The 19808-nt window shown below is 36.2% G+C and overlaps 2 protein-coding genes across 2 annotated transcripts in view; one reads left to right on the top strand and one right to left on the bottom strand.

The window, feature by feature from the left end:
- Positions 1 to 19808, top strand: part of LOC134754951 (uncharacterized) — a 533971-nt gene that overhangs the window by 242302 nt on the left and 271861 nt on the right. The gene's annotated exons all lie outside the window — the stretch shown is intronic.
- Positions 9082 to 19808, bottom strand: part of LOC134754851 (eukaryotic translation initiation factor 2A) — a 30363-nt gene continuing 19636 nt past the window's right edge. Inside the window, exons 9-12 of the mRNA XM_063691296.1 lie at positions 19557 to 19735; positions 18274 to 18527; positions 17538 to 17719; positions 9082 to 9924 (exon numbers count right to left, since the gene is read on the bottom strand). Of these exons, the coding sequence (XP_063547366.1) occupies positions 9799 to 9924; positions 17538 to 17719; positions 18274 to 18527; positions 19557 to 19735 (741 nt within the window). The 3' untranslated portion in view covers positions 9082 to 9798. The remainder of the gene's footprint in view (positions 9925 to 17537; positions 17720 to 18273; positions 18528 to 19556; positions 19736 to 19808) is intronic.

Here is a 19808-nt window from a genome sequence, read left to right as displayed (position 1 = left end):
TAGACTATCCAACATTGAAAAGAGTAAGGTGTTGCATGTGAACTTGTAATACACAGATTATACTCGACGAGTAGAAAAAAACTAATATTTTCGTATTTATATCCGACGGAAGGAGACCAAATGGATGAAATTCTATGTTTATTCATTAATGAGAGAAATTAATCTATAAATTATATTTAGCGAGATAAAACCTCTTTGAACTAACCTTTGCAACCTAATATTTGTTTTTTTTTTTTAATTACTAATTAAGTAGACTCCGTTTCCATACTTATTATTAGCAATCAGTTACTTTCTTAACTCGGTCGGATGATCATATAAGGTATTATACACGAGTGCTATAATATAATGCAAAAGCACGCGTTATTAAACCGCTTCTAGGATTATTAGCCTAAAAGCGGTTCAATAACTTCCATGTTACGAGCAAGTGTGTTGAAAATAGTATCTATAACATTTCTTTTAAGTCCCCGGCAAGCTCGGTTCTCCATACAAACGTATTTACGCTCTCATTCTAAAACGACTAGCTAGATTGCTCTGAAACTTTGTACTTACAATAAGCAAAGATAGATATAATTCCACAATAGATGGATACAGTCTAAGGAAAAAACGTGCCTCGAAAATCACGAAAATTTGATTCTCGATCAGATGGCGCCACTAGCTTTGGCCTACTCTGGTATAGAGGGCGTTGACGGTTTCGTTTGTTATTTATAATTTTAACGCATACCAGTGAAAGAACATGGGTCAAAATCATATAAAAATAATTAATGCAAATAAAAAAATCTTCATTTTTAGTTTTAAAGTATGTCGATAGATGGCAGTGAATTTACAGTGGTTACAAAAATTACTATGACAGTACCACTCTATCTTATTATATCCTCTTTGCAATAAGATAAGATATACCTATCTATAGGTCTGTAATTAGATTATGTAGTTTCAGATACCATAGTAAAAAAAATACAGCGAATTTAAGTTTTTCATACAAAACTTGTTTTTGCTCTATTTCATTTCGTTTGTTTTATAAACTGGAGCTATATAAACTAATTACAGACCTAGATATACTTCATGTCATTGTACATGCAAATTTTCGTTACAATCCAATACCAGGGTGTCACTTCGCAGTTAAGGTACATTTGGCCGGCGCGCCTCCCGGGCAGGAGTATGGCAATGGGCTGCCGCTCGACGCGCAAAATTGAAAATACATAATGCCTTCGAAACCTAAATCTATAGATATTGTTCTGTTTACTGATGTCTGAATAAACGGAAGAACAAGGAAGCAGAAATAACATTTTTTTTAATTCCGGACTATATTGACCGACATATTTTCAAAGGAATAAGTACTTCTGTGGCATAACTACTTCCGTGAAAATCAGACATACTATCTCCGGATAAAAAAAATATGTTTACAGCATCAACGTTTGTAATCCCTACATATTTATCTTAAAAATAATAAATCAGTAGGTATAGGTACAAAAACCTGTCAAGTGACAACCCCGTGCCGACACTCGCAGCTCGGTCATAAAACTACGGCGCGCAAAGAAGATTCACGGTTCGTGCGCGGTTATAAGTTTCAATTTTGATTTGCAGGCGGCGAGTATAGGTATAATTTTATACCTAAATCTGACTTTTGTAAAGGAGTGAATTTTCTGTACGGTAGTACTGTTAGTTATTCTGTGCCAATACGTAGTTTTAAAATGAGAACGAAACTCCGTTTGTATGGGAAGGTGAAATTCGGCCGAGCTTGCCGGGGACTCAACAAACTACAAACTATGGTACTATTGGCAGACGGGACTAAATAATAACAAGAAAACTTGATCCACCCGTCTGTAACATAATTAACAAACGACATAAATTCAAACAAAAAATATCCTTACAATACTAAAAAGAAACAGTAGGACAGTAGAAATTTGTTGATCGGTGTTGTCACAGCATGGGAGTACATCGTATATGAGTTGGGATTCATGTATAAGGATAAGGGTAATACAGCAGTTTTACTGTAAACTATTTTCGAAAGAGTAATATAAAACAGATTACTTCGTACCTAATTCCCAAAAGCGTGGCCGTTTTGATTACTCTCAAGTTCAGTTAGGTCAGGAACTCAGAAAGTGTCATTTATTTCAACCTAATAACCTGTCTTATCACAGAAGATATCAAGATCCTGTCGTTAAATGTTTATTCAGAATTTGATAGAAAAAACATATTTTTTAATAACATTTTAAGGCACGTATTGCACTTCAATAGGGGTATTTTTAAATAAATACTACTTATACTAAAATATCCTTAGTCACCAATACTTTGATGTTCTCTCCTGGATCCTGTCCATGCCAGAACCGGTTATACACCACAGAAAAAAGGAAACTACTATTGTGTAGCAATAGCAACGCACATGTGTTCATCTTGTAGGCCGATGTACGTTGGGACTTGCAATACCGCATTAAATCTGTGGCAGGAACTAAGTATGTAATAGTACATTACTACAGAGGCTGGGAAGTAAGGGTTGCCGGTCGAACGTAGTGAGGCCGAATAGTTATGAGGCCGACATCCCCTTTTCACGCCGATGTATGTGTATAGTGCTTTTCTCAAACATGCAATGAAATAAATAAAGAAATCTCTACGAAATCAAAGTTTTATTTCTAAAGAAACTAAAAGTAAACTAGGCACAAAATATAACTACCACCTGTACCTATCTTTATCACACGTGTCGTATATTTTACACATGTAGTTTATCAATTTATTACACAAATTTTCAAGATAAATATATTTATGTATCTTTGATTTTTTCGGCTTTCATCCGTCTGACTGTCGTTTTAGGCACATAACCATAGAGTAACTTATACTAGAGCAGTACTGTCATAGTAAATTTTGTAACCCCAGTAAATTCACTGCCATCTGTCGACACACTTTTAAACTAAAAATTAAGATTTATAAAAATACGATAAAATGTATTTAAATATAGATAAATGATTTTTTTAAATGCATTAATTATTTTTATGATTTTGACCCATGTTCCCTCACTGGTATGCGTTAAAATTGTTAAATAACAAACGAAACAGTCAACGCCATCTATACGACAGTGGGCCAAAACTAGTGGCGCCCTCTGAACGAGAATCAAATTTTCTTGATTTTCGAGGCACGTTTTTTCCTTAGACTGTAAACATCTATTACGGAGTTATATCTATCTTTGACATAACTAAGATTACATAGTTTTTTTATGTTGATATTATGCCTTAAACATGGAGTATAATTCCGATGTTGACGATTTTATAGTTACATTCAGTTCTTTAAAATATGCCACAAAAACTATTTGATAACCTGTAAGCATTTTTCTTAGTTTTTCAATTCATAAAATTGCCTTAAGCATCCACTTCGCCTTTCATTTTCGCGGCAGCAACTTATTTTAAGTCAATTCTGCTTCCGCTCTCAATTTTGTACGAGTATAATAATTAACAGGTATTCATTTAATATTTTCGTCGGAGCTCTATAAATAACACAATCAACAACGCACAGTAAATCCAATAAAATAGCATTACAGAATGAAAAATATAACTTTGCCTCCAAAACGATTAAAAAAATACCTACGCGTGTTTGAGTAGACATTTTGACCGCTAATATTAAATTTAAATGAAATATTTCAAATGTGTAATTGTAGTTAAATTTGCAATTCAAAATTGTTGGAATTTGTTTATAATTTTTTTTTTGTAGATTTTATACAAATTAGACTGCATAATATAAGCAAATCTTGTCAGTAGAAAAAGATGGCAATTTAAAAAAATGTAGGCGCGAAGGTTATCTAAAATTTGAATTTTGCGCCTTTTTCTACTGACACTGACAAGATTTGCTTGACCAACAATATCGTTTATGGCGTATTGGCTGAATGTCATTCCGAACCAAAAAGCAAATATTGGTTATAGTTTTTTTTTAATGGCTGAATGCCATGATGCTGTGTCGCAATTATATGTGAAATGGAAATTAAAAAAACCGGCCAAGTGCGAGTCGGACTCGGGCACCGAGGGTTCCGTGCTTTTTAGTATTTGTTGTTATAGCGGCAACAGAAATACATCATCTGTGAAAATTTCAACTATTACGGTTCATGAAATACAGCCTGGTGACAGACAGACAGACGGACAGACGGACATGCATGCTCGCACGACGTCATCTTCCAGAATGTTATTTGGGTTTAATACATAGGAGTAAGTATCATCATCCAAGGAATTCATACTTAAAATAACACTTAAGTTTTATTCTAATATGAGTAGGTATTATGGAAGTACCCATAGGTAGGTATATTATGTATTTAGATGTGAGGAAATGAACAGAAAATCTCAAAACTTTTATTAGGTTGACGTTTTATAGTAAATATTTACCTATTTCTAGGCAGTAAATGAGTTTAAAAGAATAATTTCAATGTAAGTAATTGAAATTAATTTTATCCAACGAAGACAGTATCAAATCGTAAACGTTCAATACAGTGTAAACTCTATATAGCGATACTCAAGGAACCGGACGTTTTTTGACGCTATAGAGAGTTTTCGTTATACAGAGAGAAATTAATATTTAAGTAAAGCAACTATAGGCAACACATGTCGACGTTATAGGGAGTGAATCGTTTTATCGAGTGACGTTATATGGAGTTTACACTGTATTTAGCATTCGCAAATGTATCGAAAAATTAGCTCCGCGCGCACGAGTTTCAACGACGTCTGCTCTGCCGTCACGTGTCTGCCCGCTCGGGTAACTCGGGAGCGCAGTCGGGAACTCGGGAACCTGCCCCCCGCGCGCTCCGCACCCGCTACCGATCAAGCCATGCCCCGCGCGATTTATAATTATTATTTACTTAGGCACTATTACAGATTTATTATTAGATAATAATGGTTCACGGTTTATGCATAAGGTTTATGTTTATGAAATTAAATTTTTTATTTTAATTTTATATTTGAGTTGATTGAATTGAATGAAAGGTAAATTGCGGTTTACGATTTATGACGTATTATCATTCTCTTATTTTAGAAGTTATAGAGGGGGGGGGACGACACACATTTTACCACTTTGGAAGTGTCTCTCGCGCAAACTATTCAGTTAAGAAAAAAATGATATTAGAAACCTCAATATTATTTTTGAAGACCTATCCATAGATACCCCACAGGTATGGGTTTAAAGAAAAAAAAATTTTTTTGAGTTTCAGTTCTAAGTATGGGGAACCCCCAAAATTTATTGATTTTTTTTTTCTATTTTTGTATGAAAATCTTAATGCGGTTCACAGAGTACATCTACTTACCAAGTTTCAACAGTATAGTTAGTTTTTATAGTTTCGGAACAAAGTGGCTGTGCCATACGGACGGACAGACAGCTAGACATGACGAATCCATAAGGGTTCCGTTTTTTGCCATTTGGCTACGAAATCCTAAAAAGAGCCACTTCCCGGCCTAGGCCTGCAACTTTGTATGAAATTTGATTAGAGACCTCTCGTCTAGCCGCGCCTGTGACGTGATACTTCCCAGCATAATATGAAGAACATAATATCAATATTCCATTGCATGTTTGAGAAATAGTTATTTGTTTTACAAGGTTGTTGTTTAACCGCTCGTGTTAATATTGATACCCGAGCAAGCGAAAGATTCCAAAATTGAACCACGACTCACGAGCGTAGCGAGTGGTCCAAAAAGTAGAATCTTGAGCGTTGCGAGGGTTTCAATGCACGAGGGTTAAACAAATTTTGCCTCCGAGTGAAATACAAAAATTTTCACCACACCAACGAGAGGAAAATATTCAGCTAATTCTACCAGCCAACATAAGGAATAACTTAAAATTTGCATCAGATTACTTTGCCACACATGTGGATGAAATGCAACTTTCTCATCAGTTTTTGAACAATCAAGAGAGCCTTTACCAGTTGGTGTGGTGAGAACTAAGTTACATCTGCTGTACGGCTACTCGTACTTGACTTGGTATTATTGTTGTTTTGTTACCGGTTAAATTACTCGCACCATACCACAACACAATATTGATTGCAACACGTGCAATGTGCAGCGAGCTTCTAAAGTAAAAGTGCATTTCCACTTCAAGAATTAATTCCATTCATAAAGTGCGTATGCACTTTTGCAGCGGTCATTAGATATATCGGAGCGGCCGAGGTGCTCAAAAATATCTGAACACGCACTCTTAACGCCTTGACAGTAGAGTGCGCGTTCAGATATTAGTGAGCACCTTGGCCGCTCCGATATATCCGTTTTATAATGAACATTCTATTTAACAATAAAATAGGTACATATTTGTGTGTATAACTATTTATATAGCTTTCAAGAAATGTACATGTCTAGTTTAGGTCTTTAATGTTTTACATCACATACAATACAAGTAACTACATAAATATCTGTTCATTCCTTTTCAATGTAAATATTGATCATATATTTATACTTCATTAATTTGTATGTACACTAACATTTAATGAATAAATGCAAATAAGAAGTTAAGCACAATAAATTGGCCCTATATTTCATGCGTTATTTATGAACGCGCTACAACCTTAGTATAAACAGGGCAAAGTATGTTATCTTCATACAAACGCACCGCGCGCGACTTGTATGTGTGCGCCATAAGTATCTATGCGTCGCCGCACGCACACTTAAACAAAATCTCTACTGGCGCACTGAGAAACGGGTCGAGATTTTGTTTGTGTGTGCGTGTGGCGACGCAAAGATACTATGGCGCACACATACAAGTCGCGCGCGGTGCGTTGTATGAAGATAACATACTTTGCCCTGGTCATACTATGCTACAACCCTACAAGTTACCTATTAATCGTTTGTCTTCATTTGTCATTTTCACTTTATGTATTTGTAAGAAAGCGATGAAACAAAAATCATCTTTACAGTACTACGACATTCTTTGAATTTTCGTAATAAATCGTAATCTGATTTTGATTTTCAACAGTCCTGGATTTTGTGCCTTAAAAATCTTATTACTTGTGCCAGACCTCCGATTAGTTTGTATGTTCCTGTTGGCGGATAGAGTCTCCTTGCAACGTTTTCTGACCCTACAAACACTAGTTTTTAGCATCTTAAGCGACTTAGCTGTCTTCGTCCCGGACCGATAAGAATTTTTCGAGGTATTTGTGCACGATCAATCTCTTTTTCTCAATTTCTATAGTACATTGTGATACAAGTGTGCTAAGTTGGTCATTACACACGAGGCGATATTGTGCAATAAGAAAGCCGATGTGTGTAATGACAAATGCACACGCGTTTCATACGACGTTTTTCAACACACTTGCACACAAAAAAAGAAACTTTCATATTAATCAAATTTTAATTGTTAAAACAGTCTAAAATCTGTCATACTGCCGGCCGCCCCTCGCCCCGGCCAGGCCGCGGCAGGCGATCGGGCGCGCCGGTGCCCGCCAGTCCGACCAATTAAAGAAGGCTACGTTTCCATGCATATTATTAGCAACCTTCTTAACTCAGTCGGATAATATAATGAAAAAGCACGAGTGTTATAATATACTGAAAAAGCACGCGTGTTTAATATAGGATTATGAGCCAAAAATCGGTGGAATAAAAACGTCTTTTTGAGCAAGTGTGTTGAAATAGTTATTTACGATACAAGTGCGGAAAAGAGGAAATTCGAAACGAGTGGCGATAAATTAAAACACGACCGCAGGGAGTGTTTTAAATCGACACGAGTTGCGAATTACCTATTCGCACGTGTATCGTACAACGTTTTACAGTACATATGGCCCTTTAAACTTTCGACATATGCACGAAAAGTGCTATTTGACGCACTAGTGCGAGAAAGTAGCACCATATGTACTGTAAAATAATATTTTCACCATGAATACTTTGAACTTACTGTAATTGTCAATTTTTTTCCCGCCATTAAAAAACAAGATTAAACTACAACTAATTATGTGCCAATTCTATACGAACTTTAGTAGGTACCTGCATTAAACCTAACCAAATATCCAGGAGAAACACCTTAAGTTTATGTATGTTTACAGAACTAAAAAGAAGGAAGGAGAGTGTAGCCGGGTCCGCACAAAAGAACCCCATATATATTTTCTACACAAGTTATTTTTTATTCATAAAGAAGGCATTTTTGACTCCTCTTTCTGATGTTATAGACACGTATCTTTATAAGTTCATATTGGCGATACGATTTGATATTTCGACAAAATAGCTGCTTTGCTCAGCCAGGCGCCTGCTTGCAAGTATAAAGGCGGAGTATAATTTTTAATGCAGAAAAATATACGCTAGACGTAAATGCTACATTTGTTTAGGGTTGTCAAATAAAGTTGTCTTTAGTTAAACGAACCACACACAAGGGATACAGGTCCCTAAAACATAGCACACAAACACTATAGCATTACGATATTAGTTGTACTTAACGTATGCGGAGTGAAATCTGGACAAAATTCAATGTCGTATTAAATAAAGACAACATGGTTATTTTTCATAAATTTTCATGTATTTTAATAATGTATTTAACAACGTTAAATGCAAGATAAAATTTACCCAAATGCGAGATTTTTAACGGAAGTTGTAGTGCTTTAAAGCCATCGGTGTCGAAAACACCAATGTTGGCATTTTTTTTAGTTAAACTTATCTTCCTTAGGTAAACTTTTTTAGGAAACTTCGTATGCTCGACATATTTCACATTCTCGTCCGTTGGACCATTGGAGTTATCAAAATAATAGTTACCTTGCCATAAATTTCCATTTAAAGTGAAATATTATTAGTCCAACAAATCCCATTACGCAAAAACAGCTGTTTTTTGTACATTTTGGTCGGTATGACCAAAGATAGATACAACACCGTAATAGATGGATACAGTCTAAGGAAAAAACGTGCCTCGAAAATATCGAAAATTTGATTCTCGATCAGAGGGCGCCACTAGTTTTGGCCTATTCTCGTATAGAGGTCGTTGACGGTTTCGTTTGTTATTTATAATTTTAACACATATCAGTGAAAGAACATGGGTCAAAATCATATAAAAATAATTAATGCAAATAAAACAATCATTTATCCATATTTAAATACTATTTAACGTATTTTTATAAATCTTCATTTTTAGTTTTAAAGTATGTCGATAGATGGCAGTGAATTTACAGCGGTTACAAAATTTACTATGACAGTACCGCATCTTATTAATCTTATTATATCCTCTTTGGTATGACGTACCCACATTTTCAGTTACTTTTTTTTTTCGGATACGGTGACCTTATGTTTTCTTGAATGCTTGCCGATGCACATATTTTCAAGATAATTTTAAACAGTTTTAATGTCACATTTGAATAATCTCATGACCTCTCTGTAAGATTTTGCGACTCAGCGAGCCGTCATTTTCTTTAATCGATCTCTCCCAGGAAACTGGCTAATGCTGGAATGTTTACCTGAACCAGACGTTCTAGCGGTAGTTTTTTTTTTTTAAGAAAAAGGATGTTAAAATATTATAAATATACATTCACCTCTAACCCGCTTCCACAAAATGTTTCACTATCTTCACTTTCGGCCATATGAAAATAGTGGTGGAGAAATTACTTACAGTTTCGCGATGGTCTTCTTCTAGATTGACCACAATTTGAAGAAAAAGAATCCAATGCCCATGAAACTTACCGGATTAATTGACAGATATATAAACTTTAAATTGGCAGTTGGATATAATTTCAGTTTAATTTTTTGTTTATATTTACATGTTCAAAACTTTGTCCAGATTTCACTCCGCATACGTTAGTATATGGAAGCATACGGAGAATAGAAGTAGTCAACACTAACGGGAACAGGTATCGCGGGGGCGTGGGTCCGGCTGCGATCATAACCGGAGTTGGGCCAACTCCTTGAGCAAGGCTGCCTCGGTCTCTATCTTGGCTTTCTGGTTGATTTCGAGAGGCTTGCCCGCAGTTTTCTGCTGCTTCAGCTTCTCGATGTCACTCAGTTTCTGAAATATTGCATAAGAGACTTTATTTCCGAAATAAATCTTATACTTTGCACGATTAATGATATCAAGTAGACTTACATTGAAACTAATTCATCATGAAATAAACTATAAACAGAAGCTTATATAAAGTACAGGGGGGCCATTTCGACTGCGGGAAATTTCAACTAATCGAAATATCTTCCATGTTTTTACATTATTAACTAGAGTGCCATATATGTCCAGATAGCGGAAAAGATTGTTCATAATTTCACCACAGATGGTGTTAATAGACCGAATGCTTTCTGAGTTACGTGGCGATTTTGTTTTCGACGAAATTCATTGTCAGCACGTGCGAGTTGGCTCTTCAAATATTCTATAAAAACAGTGGTTTTTTAATGGGTCTTTACAAGTTTTTTAAAGGCGAGTTAGTAAGTTAGTAAGTTTTTATTGTATATAAGAATCAGGTTACATTGCAGGTCGAATATACAATTACACATTCAGTTACACTGAGACTTTACCTTTTCAGGTGTACATACATTTGCATATTTATCTAAATAATGCAAATACTTATGAATAACTGAAATAATCATTAACACAGTAAAAACATTTTTCTATAAGCCACATTTTTGTGTTTGACTTGAATAGTTTAAGATCCATGTCTTTAAAACGATCCGGTAACTTGTTATAAATTGTGATACACATAATATAGGAGTTTTTTTGCAGTGAGTGACAAGTTTACATATGGCTTAGGCAATCTATGTTTGTATTTAGGTCTAGTTACGCGGGAACCCAATGTGTTAGTATCCGTGAATAGGTATTTATATTTGTGGACAAAAACAGAAACTTCATAAATATAGAGACTGAGAAAAGTAAGAATGTTATGTTTTATAAAATATGGACGGCATGAATCTCTACGATGAACTGAAAATATGGCTCTAATGCAGCGCTTTTGGACAATGAATACGTTATGTTTATCAGTGCAGTATCCCCAGATTGTTATGCCATACCTTAAAATCGAATGTACATATCCATGATATGCTATTAACGCTGCTTGAATGAAGACAGTTTGACTCACTCTTCTCAGAGCAAATACAAACCTATTTACTTTGGAACATAATGTGACACGTGTTCTCTCCAGTTTAGTTGATTTTCTATATAAATACCTAAAAATCGTGCATGCTGTACTTCTTTTATGGAAATATCGTCATATTGTATGTCTAACTGTTGTGAGTTGCTTTTATTAGTATGGAATTGAATGTAGTTAGTTTTGTCTAAGTTTATTTTTAAGTTATTTATTTGTAACCATTTAATTGTTAGAGCTAGAGTTCTGTTTAGGTCGTCATTATAAGTCGAAAAATCTCTACATTTCACAATCATTGATGAGTCATCTGCAATTTCCCCATAGTGGAGTCAATATAAAGTTTAAGTTACATTAAATGCACACTCAAATTTTTCTACATGGGTGAATTCTATATCATATTGAATACCCGTCTGTAAAGTAACAACTTGATATCAGTTCCCGTTTTTGAGAAATAAAACTTTTTTTTAAATCTTTTATACTACTTAAACAATAATTCCCACATAAGATATTTTTCGTAGAATGGGTTATGAAGCTTATACGACTACACGGTCAGAATATCTCTCGACAATAATGTAAATTATAGATTTATTGAAACAAATTATTATTTTGTAAGTTTTTCATGACCGAGGAACTCCCACACCGAGAGAAAAGTTTACTATGGTGGTTATGAAGTAGTTGTATCGATCATGTTTAAAAATCTCCCGAGTCACTACTATATTTGTAGAATAGCAGCAAGATTTTGGAAACAAACAGCAAATAATGTTCTGCACAATTAATGGACATTTCTAGTTTTTTGCCAGTAACTGCACAAGTTATGGAAGAATAACGTATTCATTTTTCTCTCGATAATTAAATCAATTTTCAGCATAAAAAAATTAAAAAGTATGCGGTATTTCCAGGCATTCACAGAGGCCAATTCGAACTTTATTTAAGATGTCTATAATATATCATTTTGTTATCATTCGCCCGACCGTCTCGCTCGCTCCAAAACATATTTTAACTAGTACGAGCGAAACGCACACGCAAATTAAAAAAATGATATCTTTAATAACAAAGTTCGAATTAGCCTCAAGGTATATTAGGAAAGTATACCTTATGGCTTATGGCATTGCGTTAAGGTTCAATAGTTCAATGCATTAAGTGTCTGTCTTTATATGAAAAACGATAGCTGTCAAATTTTTATATCTATTCACAAAACGTTTAGAATACTGGATGCTGTGTCAGATATAAATAGACCCTTGAAGTCTTACAACTATCTATTATGCTTGATCTGAATCTTACTGGTTAGTAAGGACCGTCCACTTAGTTATACTTCGAATAGCCACCCGGACAAATTATAAAGCTAATTTCGAATTTTAAATTTTGACAATTCACGAGAAGAGTAACGTAACGTCAAACGATATGTTTGTCCCTTTTCAACGATCCTGTCATCCGATGCTTTTAGTAGCGGGAGCTGTGAGAGTGAAAAGACGCAAATGTCAGCAATTCTTACCCCTTGGTATTTGTCAGCGAGCGCATCGCGACATGAAACCAGTATGAACCTGGCCCTCGATTACGTATAATTATAAGGAAACTTGGGATCAAGTTATATTAGTCTAAGGTCTAACAGTTGAGAATAAGACGTGCTCTGAATATACAGTGTGGAATTTTTTTATGGGCCCTGAAGGGAAAGTGCCTTAAAACCTTAAGTTAGCTCATTTTATTTTTAAAAAGAAACAAAACTGCATTCAAAGGTTTTTTTGAAATTCGCTTGTCTCGCCTGGGAATCGAACCGACTAAAAATTCCAAACAATAAACACTCCCTATTTTATTCTACTAGTCGATACCACGTCGATACAGTTAATGTTAATGATAACATTTCTTCAAGAAACATTAGGTCTTACACTCGTCTGTCGTACAAAATTTCCATAAAATCGAATATTTTTAGACAAGCAAAATTGAAAAAAAAAAAAAAAACCTTTGAATGCAATTTAGTTTCTTTTTAAAAATAAAAGAATGTCTCCTTTAAGTAAAATGAGCTAACTTAAGGTTTTCAGAGAATTTCCCTCCAGGGCCCATTAATTTGATTATTAAATTATAGTGGTAAGTAAGCGCATTGAGTATGCACTTTTGTCTCAGGCGATGCCGCTTGGCACGATTGATTGTTCCTTAGGGCAAATAAAACTGATTCAGCCCGGTAGCCACGAGATCGTAACGCCCCCCAAAAGGGGGATGAAAGGGTCGGCTCCCCAAGTCCAATCTATGCTATATTTCTTCCTGTTCTTAGCAACTAGGGCAACTTATATATCATTTTCGTATAATTTAGGAACGAGGAATTCATTTTTGAAAAAAATTATTAGACCTTTCCATACAAAAAAAATGAGTTGTTTACAAAAAATTTAAATGTTATGTAATTTTTTGTGACAATTTTCCCTGTTACAATTACAGATGGCGATTTTAATTTTTTTAATTTAATTTTAATCAGACAACAAGGCCCATATTACGGCTACCTTACAGACTATATTATTACAATAACTTAAATAAATACTAAGCACTAAAATAATAAGCACTAAATAAAAAAATGGACAATGTAGCCCATTTATTGATCATTCTGGAAAATATCACTTTAAAGGAATAGCTGCCGAAACGCCTGTCAAAAAAGAGGCATTTTTTCTTACTAAGCGGCGTTTTAAGTTTCCAAGTTTTTATTCCTTACTTGTTGTTTTTATTCCTCACTTGTTGTTTTTATTATTTTTTCGCAACTGTGTTAAAAAACGTCGTTCGATACACGTGCGGAAATGTCATTCTTCACTCGTCCCGAGTCTTGCCAAGATACCTATCTCGGTACTCGTGAAGTAATGACATACTTTCCGCACTAGCATCGAAATGTACTATTTATTTCATTTGGGCACCAAGAAGTATGTTGGTAGTAAACCTTTTTGCGAGTAAAATAGTATGTAATAATGATTTAATATAATATTGTTAATTAACTAAAGTTTCATTATTGCGTCATTTCATCTCATAACCCTACTACCCATTGAATTGAATGACCTTTTTCACGTTTTCTGCAGCAATGCAGTCGACTGCAGCAATATTGAAGCGCGACATTGCTGTCGACTGCTACGGCAGTAGCCGTAAATGTCAAAATCAAATTTCCTGTCTGGATTTTGACGTTCATTTAAAATAAATAATCAAAGGGGATCATCGATTTTGGGCCCGGAGGACAAACCATCGCGTATATTATGGTACACTACACAGACGGTTACAGTAATTATAAACGCATTTGATTACGGAAAAAGATATAATATTGGGTGTAAATGAAACGGGAATGTATTATACAATAAAATAAATTATATCTATTATTAATTTCCGTAAATCACACCATCATCTTTATTAGCATAGCATAGCTTAACGCTCAATTTCGCACAAACCGTGAGGTTTTCACTAAGGAGTTTAAAATTCTCTTTGCACTAAACTTTATGGTTGGTAAAAAAGTCTGTATTCTAATTTGGCACTAACTGCCACTGTCTGTCATTGCTATGTCATAGCCTCGTAGCTGACATACGTGAGATATATGCCGCAATGTATGCATTGCGCGTTTTATCGGAGCTTTGCCTGAGGTGTGTTAAGTAGGCGCGCAATCAAAATTAAACATGCGTAAACAATCGTTACGCGTACCGATGAAACTGGGTAAGTTAGTCATGGGAGAATTAACGGTCGACCGCATCGCGAACTCTCGGCAGTTCAAGCGGACCGATCGTCTACCGCGAACATTGAAGTGAGACGGAGATATGGAAGTCGATCAAACGTTCTCTACAGTGAATCAGTACCCGTCAGTTAGTGCCTGCGTGGGTAATTTAAATAGCTTGGACGTCGTAATAATTATAGTTGTATTCCATACAATATTACATATACGTGAGTTTTTTTTTGTTATTACACTAACATGAGTAAGAGATTTATGAAGGTGAAACAAAAGTCGAGTGTCCATTTTCTATAAGCAACAAAAAAAAATTCGAAACAAAAATGGTTAATAGTAATTAAACGGATTCATTTACGTTAGAGATTTTTTTGTAGAATATAGTAAATATAAAGAGCTTAATTAACATGTAATTTTTATGTACACATTAGTTGTTATTTTTATGTAAAAAAAAATTTTAATAAAGAAAGTTATTGGGGGCAGGTTTCTGTGCCAAGCTGGAAGAAAATATAAATACTTAATGAGTATATGCCTGAGAACAGGATATTAGAAAATCTCTAGTGTGGGGATTGATGTTTTGGTTTATTTCTCTATTTTAGTAATAATTTGGATTTATAAAAACAAATTGACATATTTTGTGGAGATTTTTTTCAAAATATATTATTTGTAACATAGGTAATCACATCTCAAAAAATCTCTAATGTGAGAATTAATGTAGATTTCTCATACATTTTGAACTGTGCGGACCGGCCTACCATATTTATAGCCTATTCTATGTGTGTATGTCACTGAATCTAATGTAGTTTATGTTTTAATAGTAATTTGGCAGTAGATTAAATAACCCCGCTAAAATGGAGATGGCGGCTAATTTCGACTATTTGGTAGTTGAAATTACCCCTCCATATTTTATATGAAATTGAACAAACACTAGTGTTGTACACGATTCGAGATTTTTATCGACGCAAATACCTCATTTAAAAATATGACCCTGTAAAGGACTATATTTTTATTTTATAAATTTTTATTAGTATGCATCAAAGAAGATCGTCGATTTTCTTAAGCGTTTGGCCCCCCTCGTCAAATTGTACATGCTGTAATATTATATATATGTATATGGAATTAATCGTTGTCATTGTTAGATTATGATGGTGAAAACAAACATAATGAAACAGGTTTTTTTTAGAAATTCTCCAATAACAACTTGAACTTGACAAGAATAAAGTTTTAAACACAAGTGCTTTTTATACTATTCCGCAAAATTGCTTTAATTTTATATAAGGTTATAAGGTTTTTATAAGACAGATTGAAAAAAAAAAAATGGATGCGTTTTGTTTAATAAAAGTAGCATGATAGTCGTAGAGTAGACTGGGAACAATTAAAACACTTTTTTAACCACCTGTAACTACTTTATTTTTACGGTTAGAAAGGTATGCGCCCATTTTATTAAAGGTTAATTATTTAGTTTTAAATTAAACTGTGTTTCAAAGGCCTATCGCCCTAATGTTACGTAATGATAGGGAACTAAAGATAATGTTGAAGTGGTTCATTGCCCCATAGGTGTATTAATTGAAACACTATGTGTGGACGTTTGAAACATCTTAATATATTCGGCAAAGAAAGTACCCTTTTTTTATACAACGTCGGTGGCAAACAAGCATACGGCCCGCCTGATGTTAAGCAGTCTCCATAGCCTATGTACGCCTGCAACTCCAGAGGAGTTACATGCGCGTTGCCGACCCTAACACAGGAGTGTGAAGGAGGGAGAGGACTCCCTCGAGCTCTGGCAACCTTACTCACCGGCAGGAACACAACGCTATTGGTAGGGTCTAATGTTATTTGGCTGCGGTTTTCTGTAAGGTGGAGGTACTTCCCCAGTTGGGCTCTGCTCTAGATCTGGAATGACATCCGCTGTCCTGTGGCCTACCACACAAAGCGAGATGTCATTCACAGTGCCCATACCTCTCTTTTGGACGTAGTTTAAGGACATACCCGGGTCCTTTTGGACGTAGTTTAAGGACATACCCGGGTCCACCAAACCCTACCTACCAAATGGACCTACCTAACCTTACTTAAGTAATACATTTTTAATTATTACATTTTTGTGACATACAGTCTATGTTTTATTTTTATTGTGGAAACAAATAAAATAAAATAAACATTAAAAAAAGATCTGTGAATCTGTAGACACATTATCGATTGATTCTAATAGACACGAGTCCAATCACTACTTAGTATGGCGATCAGTTGAAATTACCCCGCTTAAATCTATTGTCTTTTTTTGCAAAAATTTACGTAGCTACATAAATAAACGGGTTCAATATCCCTCCCTATGACTAACCACATGAGCTCATGTTTAGCTGTGCAAGTTCACTGTAACGAAACTTATTATCAATAGTTGTAATTGGCCCTCGGTGGGGTAATTACAACTATTTTTGGCTTTTTATATAAAATGCTCATTTTAATGTATACAGACTCAATATTTTTGGATGTGAGTCTGAAAAAATAAAACTAAGACAACTAATCTACAATATTAAGACAATAAATTGAAAGTAAAAGTACTGTAAATAGTAGATAGTTTTCGGTGGTCAAAGTTGTACTTTATAACTTACCAGTCGAAATTGTCCCCCTGTACCTTATACATTTTTAAGATTCATGCATGATGTGATAAAAATATATATAAAACCAACAGAACAAAATAAAACCTGAATATGTGTAACATAAAATTACGAAATGGGCCCAACTCGGCATACTTCTTTCTAATCCAGCATGATATTTCTTATGAGTCGTCTTGCAGCTCAGACGTATATATAATTTACCTCGGATAACTACTACGAGTACTATAGTGTAATCTGTCTGTGGTTGTGTCGTGGGACTAACCTTATTAATATTTTTGATCTTTTTATCCTTCTCCGGGTCGCCGGTAGAGACGAAAGCAGCCCGCGCGGGCGCGCCTGGCTCGGCCGGCGGCGGCGCTTCGCCGGAGGCCTTCTCATCGGCGGTGCGCGCTTTGCGGGCTTCGCGCTTTTGCTTCTGTTTTAGAGCCTGCTTCGATGGGGCCGCTGTGATCATACAGTATACATTATCAGATTAAGGAACATTTACAAAACTTTAATAAAATAAACATGGGAGGAGGTCGGAAATAGTTTACGATACAAGTGCGGAAAAGAGGAAATTCGAAACGAGTGGCGATAAATTAAAACAAGACCGCATGGAGTATTTTAAATCGAAAAAAGTTGCGAATTACCTATTCGCACGTGTATCGTACAACGTTTTACAGTACATATGACCCTTTAAACTTTCGACATATGCACGAAAAGTGCTCTTTACGCACTAGTGCGAGAAAGTAGCACCATATGTACTATAAATATCTTTCAGGAATAGGGGCTCCCATACTAATTTAGTATAGGTAGTAACGCTACGGATTATTTCAGTTGCATCCACATTTACGACATGTGCTTATACTGTAACTTAAAAATATCTACTTAGGTAGGTACAAGGGACGAATATCGGCTGTTATAGTATAAAATGGTGTAACATGCAACTCAGTAGTGTTGCTCGCGGTGCGCTCTTCGTGAACGTTTCATAGTGCGATGTTAGTTTACTGTGTGATTACCATTAACGGTCTCCCCGGGTCGATGTGGCTTCTCATGCTCGTGCAGCGTGAAGGTGGAAGGTTTGTTGCGCGCGCCGGGTGGTCTGTAGGCGGCGGCGGGTGCGGGTGTAGCGGGCGCGAGGCCGCGCGGCGCGGCGCGGGACAACTCGCTCTTCGGGTACGAGCCCGGCTGCCAACCGATGGACAGCAGGTTCTCCTTGTCGACGCACGCTCGCTGGTGCATCAGCACTCCGGTGTAATGCCAGATCTTGTACCTGAAATGCACAAGATGTAGTAAGCCATATTAATGTCGACCCTCTGTGACTTTCCTACAAATATAGGAGCAAAAACTCTCGACGACCTTACTTGCCTGTGTGGCATTCTAAGTACGGAAGTACGCGTAAACCACAGACCATTTTTGTCGACGATCCAACATGTTTAAATTTTGGTCGCAGCCCGACTAGCCCGCCTTGGCACGTATGGCGACTCGCGAGCCGATGTTGTTGGTGTAGTTAATGTAGTTTGTGGGTGCGCATCGCTTGTGGCATTCTGGCATTTGACGTTTGAGTTTATTTTGTTGGTTTCGGTATTTACTAGCGCGAAGTGTCAATATCGCGCGGGTCCAGTCATGGTGTCGGGCGTCGCGCACTTGTCGAGCCGCTTGTAGACGCGCGGGTCCCACGCCTCCACGTGATGCCGATCTTGTACAACTGACCCAACAGCACATGCGCGACTTGTCTTATAATGCCTGTATTTGATGCCAGTTTTTTTAATAATATGATGCTTATATTTGGAGCTAATAAATTATTGGCCATTAAAATATTAATGCACGGCCAAATTATATTATTATATATTATGCCCAATGAATAATAAGCCTTAAATAAATACATACTTGTCATGAATCCATCAAAATGTTTTAATCGCAATCCGTCCCTGTCCCTTACCTGGTTCGTGCATAATTTTAAATGGCACCTGAGCGCAGGCTAGTCAGACGCTAAAAAAACCAGTGTAAGTGCGCTCTCCGATAACGCGCCTTTGTAACGCATATCGATGACACATTTTAGACTGGTTCTGTAGCGTTCGACTTGCCGGCACTCAGTAACCGCAAATACCACACAGCTATGGAATATGCTTTCCCATTAGTTCATTTTAAACCTTATTGCAATCTTCATAGAGTGGTAATTCAATAACCAGTTAAAACGGCCCTACCATTTTTTTATGCTAGTAAGTAGCACATGCGGTTTCATTTAACAATAGACAAAGGATAAGCCGAAAGGGGACTGTTTGAAATCTAAACACTATACCCGTTGCCTTGCGTGAGCCTCGGGTAGGTAGTGGCGGTGAGGAAGGTCTCCCCGCGCGGGTCCCACTGCAGGCTCGTGGTGTCGGGCGCCGCGCACTTGCCGAGCCGCTTGTAGCCGCGCGGGTCCCACACCTCCACGTGTCCCGTGCCGATGTTACCAAACCCACCCAGCAGAACATGTGTAAATGAGTTAAGGTATTCAATACAACAAATTCCCTACTTAAACCCGCGTTTCCCACCGACGCGATATCGG

This window comes from Cydia strobilella, chromosome Z, assembly GCF_947568885.1.
Source record: "Cydia strobilella chromosome Z, ilCydStro3.1, whole genome shotgun sequence".
Classification (NCBI taxonomy): Eukaryota; Metazoa; Arthropoda; class Insecta; order Lepidoptera; family Tortricidae; genus Cydia; species Cydia strobilella.
The sequence above is the reverse complement of the archived record's forward strand: the minus strand, read 5'-3'. Positions and strand labels throughout refer to the sequence as shown.